Below are 6,111 nucleotides of genomic sequence, written 5' to 3'. Positions count from 1 at the left end.
ACGACTCTCAAAAAAAAAAATCAAAATAAAATAAAAAAGAAAGAAAGAAAGAAAAAGGAAAAGGAAGGCATCTTCTCTGGTACCCTTTAGTCTGTTTTTTTTTTTTTTTTTTTTTTTTTTGAGATGGGGTCTCGCTCTGTCACCTGGGCTGGAGTGCAGTGGCACAATCTCGGCTCACTACAACCTCTGCTTCCCGGGCTTCATCAATTCTCCTGCCTCAGCCTCTCAGGTAGCTGGGACTATAGGTGTGTGCCACTCCACATAGCTATTTTTGTTTTGTTTTGTATTTTATGTAGAGACAGCGGTCTCGTTATATTGTCCAGGCTGGTCACAAACTCCTGGGCTCAAGTCACCCTCCTGCCTCCACCTCCCAAAGTGCTGGGATTACAGGTGTGGCCACTAAGCCCATCCTGAATTACTGATTTTTACATACTGTATAAACTTTGCATCCTAGTTTTTCTTACTTTTGTTAAATTTGGCCTAAAGCTGCCTCATAAACAGTGAACTGTATCCTAATTTAAGCATGTAAGCATTTCACTAAAGGAATATACAAGTAAAATTTCAAAGAAAGAAAATAAGAAAAAAAGCATAAACATTGGGGAAACAGCCTTTAGGCCTTGTCAGTTCCTAGAATGTATTTATTTTCACTGCGCTGGGGACTCCTTCCAGTATTAAGGTCCATTCTCAGAAGGTGGATGTGGCAAGCATGAAAAAAGGGGTGGGGGAGTAATCGTACAAACAACTGTGTCCAGTCCAGGTTCCTAGGACCAAAGAGCCCCCTCTGTATGGCAGAGGCACCCGACAGCCGTAACTGATGTGTACCCTTGGAATGACTTTATGGTCAGCCGGGCGCGGTGGCTCATGCCTGTAATCCCAGCACTTTGGGAGACCAAGGCGGGCGAATCATGAGGTCAGGAGATCGAGACCATCTTGGCTAACACGGTGAATCCCCGTCTCTACTAAAAATACAAAAAATTAGCCGGGCACAGTGGCGGGCACCTGTAATCCCAGCTACTCAGGAGGCTGAGGCAGGAAAATGGCGTGAACCCGGGAGGCAGAGCTTGCAGTGAGCCCAGATAGTGCCACTGCAGTCCGGCCTGGGCGAAAGAGCAAGACTCCTTCTCAAAAAAATAAAATTAAAAAAAAAAAAGAATGACTTTATGGTCTAAGAAGAATGTGTCTTCGGAGCTCCAAGCTAAGGAATCAGGAGTGGCAAGATCCTGGAAGGATGCCAACCTATGAAACCCTGAGTCAAGAGGTCAAGCTGGGCACTTGGTTTCTCAGGTCGACCACTTGGCCCTCTTCCAAGTTGTACTTTCCTTCTTTCCTTTCCTCCTTTACTTGCTGTTCTAAAGTTTTATAATAAACTTTTTTTTTTTTTTTGATACTATCTCACTCTATAGCCCAGGCTGGAGTGCAGTAGCTCAATCTCCGCTCACCACAACCTCCACCTCCCAGGTTCAAAAGATTCTCCTGCCTCAGCCTCCTGAGTAGCTGAGATTACAGGCGCTCACCATCACACCCAGCTAATTTTTGTATTTTTAGTAGAGACATGTTTTCACCATGTTGGCCAGGCTGATGTTGAACTCCTGATCTCAGATGATCCACCTGGCTCAGCCTCCCAAAGTGCTGGGATTACAGGCATGAGCCACCATGCCCGGCCCCGGCCTGCTTTTTAATAAACTTTTACTCCTACTCTGCAACTTGCCTCTGTCTGGTTTCTGCCTTATGACCCTCAGTCAAATTCTTTCTTCTGAGGAGGCAAGAATTGAGGTTGTTACAGATGTGTGTGGATTCACCACCGGGAACTCAGATACCTTCCACCGGTAACTGGTCAGGGATGCTAGGTGAAAATTTATAGAAGCTGCATGCTTTTTACAAATGGTAGTGGTTCTCATGTCCAGCCACAGCCACTACACCTGTGTGAAAGTCCCCTCAATAAACCTATGTCTTTTTTACTGTCTCCAGATCTTCCTCTACCCTTCCACACACTGCCTTCCCTACTGGAGTAAAGTGGGGTCTCGCAGGGCACCCTCTCCCTGCAATTTATTTATTTATTTTTTTGAGATAGATTCTCTCTCTGTCGCCCAGACTGGAGTGCAGTGGTGTGACCTCGGCTCATTGCAACCTTCGCCTCCCGGGTTCAAGCAATTCTTCAGCCTCAGCCTGCGGAGTAGCTGGGATTACAGGTGCCTGCTACCACGCCGGCTCCTTTATTTATTTATTATTATTTTTCTTTTATTTTAGTAGAGATGGGGTTTCGCCATGTTGGCCAGGCTGGTCTCGAACTCCTGGCCTCAAGTGATCCACCCACCTCAGCCTCCCAAAGTGCTGGGATTACAGGCGTGAGCCACTGCACTTGGCCTGTCTTCCTGCATCTTCATGAGTCTTCAACGCCAAGAGGGAGCTTCTGGCCCCTTGGTTAGGGTCGAGGTTCCAGAGTCCCAGGGTCAAGGCTACGGCCGCCTCCCAAGGATGTGCGTCCCTGCAAGAGGCTGCATCCAGCAGTCATGGAAGAGGCTCCGCTGGGGCCTGCTCCAATCCCTGCTGGGGAAAGCAAGTGGAGGTGTCCCCTTGAAGAAACGGGGATCCCACCAATCTCAGGGGTTCTGTCCTGGCCTGTGGCCCTGGATCGTCCAGCCTGTGCTGGGATGGGGAGCAGACGACGCCATTCTTGGCTGGCGCTGAGTGTGGGGGTCCCGCTTCCCGTAAGGCCTAGCCCAGGGTTCCAGCCAGAGGCCGCCACTGGGCAGCACTTGGCGCCGCCCCGCCCCTCCAGGCCTGGCACTCGCCCTCAACAAATATGGCGCGGACAACCTCACGCTCGTCACGCAACTCGACCGCAAGACTTCTCCCGCGCCGCTCTTTTCCCCGCAGACGGAGGCCGAGACGGGGAGCAGGAAGCCTGACCTGGGGGACGGCGGTGGCCTGCGCGGCTCTCGGGCCGCTGTTGTGTGCCTGCACACTGGCGCTGCCGGGCGGGATGCTGTACCCCCCGGGGAGCCCGTCGTGGGAGCGCAGGGAGCTGGACGGCCTCTGGAGCTTCCGCGCCGACTTCTCCGACAACCGACGCCGGGACTTGGAGCAGAGGTACCGACGACCGTTGCGGGTGGCGCCCGGAAGCCCGGCGGTGGGAATGGGGTAAGCCCAGGCGCCCTGCAGCCTCCTTCACCTGAGCGCCCGGAGCCGGGGACCCGGAGGAGGTTAAAGGTCAGCGGGCTTGGGGGCGCGGAGTTGGAGGACTGGGGGACCAGGGGGACCCGGGAGGACCGGGGCGGAGGAGACAGGAGGAGGAGGAAGCGCTCCTGTCGAGCCCCGTCCGGAGGGGAAGGCTGAGTCCGGGCAGTGTCCTTCTTTTTAATGTTTATTTTTAATTTTTGAAACGTTTTTGAGACTCGGTTTGGCCCAGCCGCACAAGTTGGAGCGGAGTGTGGCGCAATCTTAACTTCTGAGCTTAAGCGATTCTCCCGCCCCAGCCTTGCAAGTTATCTGGGGCCACCACACCTAGCTAATTAAAAAAAAAAAAAAAAAAAACTTGGTCGCGCTCGGTGGCTCATGCCTGTAATCCCAGCACTTTGGGAGACCGAGGCGGGCCAATCACCTGAGGCCAGGAGTTCAAGACCAGTCTGGCCAACGTGGTGAAACCCCATCTCTACTGAAAATACAAAAATTAGCAGGGCGTGGTGCTGAGCGCCTATAATCCCAGCTACTTGGGAGGCTGAGGCAGGAGAATTGCTTGAACCAGGGAGGCGGAGGTTGCAGTGAGCCGAGATCGCGCCACTGCACTCCAGCCTGGGCGACAGAGTCAGACTCCGTCTCAAAACAAAAACAAAATCAATTTTTTTTTTTTAAGGTATTGGGTCTCACTATGTGACCCAGGCTGGTCTCGAACTCCTGTCCTCAAGCCGTCCTCCCACGTTGACCTCCCAAAGCACTAATTACAGGCATGAGCCACCCAGACACTTGTCAGGCCTGAGCGGCAGGCGCTACCCAGAGCTGGGCCTGGGGATCGGGAGGAGGGGACAGTTTAGACATTCTGAGGTCAGCTCTGCCGAGGTGGGAAGGTACCTTGGTTTTCACGGTTCAGATAGAGGACAGAATGTGACATCAGGCCAAGGACACCACCCCTGTTCCCCTCCTGACTTGGATGTGGTCAGCAGAGAAGTGGGATCTGGTGAGGTCTGGGCTGCGTTTGCCTGGTCTACATCCTCGTTTTTCTTTTTCTTTTCTCTTTTTTTTTTTTGAGACAGAGTCTCCCTCTGTCACCCAGGCTGGAGTGCAATGGCACGATCTTGGTTCACTGCAGCCTCCACCTCCTGGGTTCAAGCGATTCTCCTGCTTCAGCCTCCCGAGTAGCTGGGACTACAGGCGCCCGCCACCACACCCAGCTAATTTTTGTATTTTTAGTAGAGATGGGGTTTCACCATATTGGCCAGGCTGGTCTCGAACTTCTGACCTTGTGATCTGCCTGCCTCCGCCTCCCAAAGTGCTGGGATGAAAGGTGTGAACCACCGCACCCAGCCTACGTCCTCTTTTTCTGACTTTACGGCATTCAGTACAGGAGAAAGAGAGAAGAGGGCTGGGTGCCAGTGTGTACCCCACTCACAGTGTCCTAAGCAAAGCCCCCCAACCCCCTCTTTCCTCTCTGTGACAGGCTTTCCTCTCTGTGACAGGCAGTAGGTCATTTGCCTCTTAGTCACAGGTCTGAACCTTCTTGCCTCGTGCTGGGATGTGCCCCTGGGCTCACCCCTGTCTTGGGAGATACTGGGTCCCCTCCGCTTCGAGGAGGAACTCCTGGCCCCACTGGCCCAGGTGCACAAACTGCCCTGGCAGTTGACCTGTCATCAGCAAGTTATCTGTCTTTTCCGCCAGGAGTCCCTTCTGTGTATCAGGGCCTGCCCTAGGCCTGGGGGCGCGGCTGTGCAGTACACTGGTCCCGGATCCCTTTGGGGGCCTAGGAGCTGAGCCTGGCCCTTCTCTTCGCAGTTGGGCCCCACCTTGGACATGCTGGTTCCCTCCAGCTTCAACGACATCGGCCAGGGCTGGCGGCTGCGGCATTTTGTCAGCTGGGTGTGGTATGAATGGGAGGTGACCCTGCTGGAGCGATGGATCCAGGACCTGCGCACAGGAGTGGTGCTGAGGATTGGCAGTGCCATCCTCCATGCCATCGTGGTCAGTGTGGCCAGGAGCAGGCAGGGCGGGTGGGTGGGCACAGCTGCTAAACAGCATGGGACTCTCAGCTGCCACCCACAGCCTGTCTCCTGGGGTGGGACGGTGGGGGGCCTTACCCTGCCCTGGGGCTGTGCCCTGTGTAGGGGGATAGGTGGCCTGAAGTACCCCATTGGGATGTCATTCTTCCCGTCTGGCTGGCAGGCCCCTGCTCCCCATGCTGCAGGTTATGTGAGGGAGTGCCTGATAGCAGAGCCCCTCCTCATGTCCCGACCTGCCACCCCCTCCCCATATTTCCCATGTCTGCAGTGGGTGAATGGGGTTAATGTGCTAGAGCATGAAGGGGGCTACCTCCCCTTTGAGGCTGACATCAGCAGCCTGTTTCAGGTGGGGCCCCTGCCCTCCCGCCCCTGCATCACTGTCGCCGTCAACAACACGCTCACCCCCCAGCCCTGTCACCAGGGACCATCCGTCCGACACCTCCAAATGGGGACCATCCTGCCTCCACTGCACGCACCCACCTTCCCGCCCCACCCTGTGGTCTTCCTGTTAGGGACAGGGTGGCCTTCGCAGAGAGGAGGCCCTGGATCTGGGGAGGCATGTGAGCTGAGGTCAAAAGGCCCATGGCAAGGGCCCAGCGAACCACAGTCCTCCCGCCCTAGGTATCCCAAGGGTTACTTTGACTTCTTCAACTACGCGGGACTGCAGCGGTCTCTGCTTCTATACACGACACCCGCCATCTATGTCGATGACATCACCGTCACCACCGGCATGGAGCGAGACAGTGGTGAGGGCTTCTGGTAGGATCCTCCCTCACCGGGGCCCAGGGTGGCTCTGTTTGTTCACTGTTTGGAAAGCTCTCCCAGGAAAAAGGTTCTCCCAGCATCTCTAAACCCTCACAGGTTCCCATCTACCTACAAAGCTGAAATCCAGGCTTTGTGA

At 54.5% G+C, this 6,111-nt stretch overlaps 1 protein-coding gene across 1 annotated transcript; it reads left to right on the top strand.

Annotated features, from left to right (window-relative positions):
• Window positions 1-2,803: 2,803 nt before the first annotated feature.
• LOC100582588 (putative inactive beta-glucuronidase protein GUSBP11) lies at window positions 2,804-6,111 on the top strand. The gene is made up of 5 exons (XM_030808682.1): window positions 2,804-3,112; window positions 4,987-5,172; window positions 5,479-5,717; window positions 5,832-5,969; window positions 6,072-6,111. The coding sequence occupies exons 1-5, from the start codon at window positions 2,804-2,806 to the stop codon at window positions 6,109-6,111; spliced, it is 912 nt and encodes a 303-aa protein (XP_030664542.1).

The sequence above is a fragment of the Nomascus leucogenys genome, unplaced genomic scaffold, assembly GCF_006542625.1.
Source record: "Nomascus leucogenys isolate Asia unplaced genomic scaffold, Asia_NLE_v1 000599F_183625_qpd_obj, whole genome shotgun sequence".
NCBI lineage: Eukaryota > Metazoa > Chordata > Mammalia > Primates > Hylobatidae > Nomascus > Nomascus leucogenys.
This window is presented reverse-complemented; position numbering and strand designations above follow the sequence as displayed.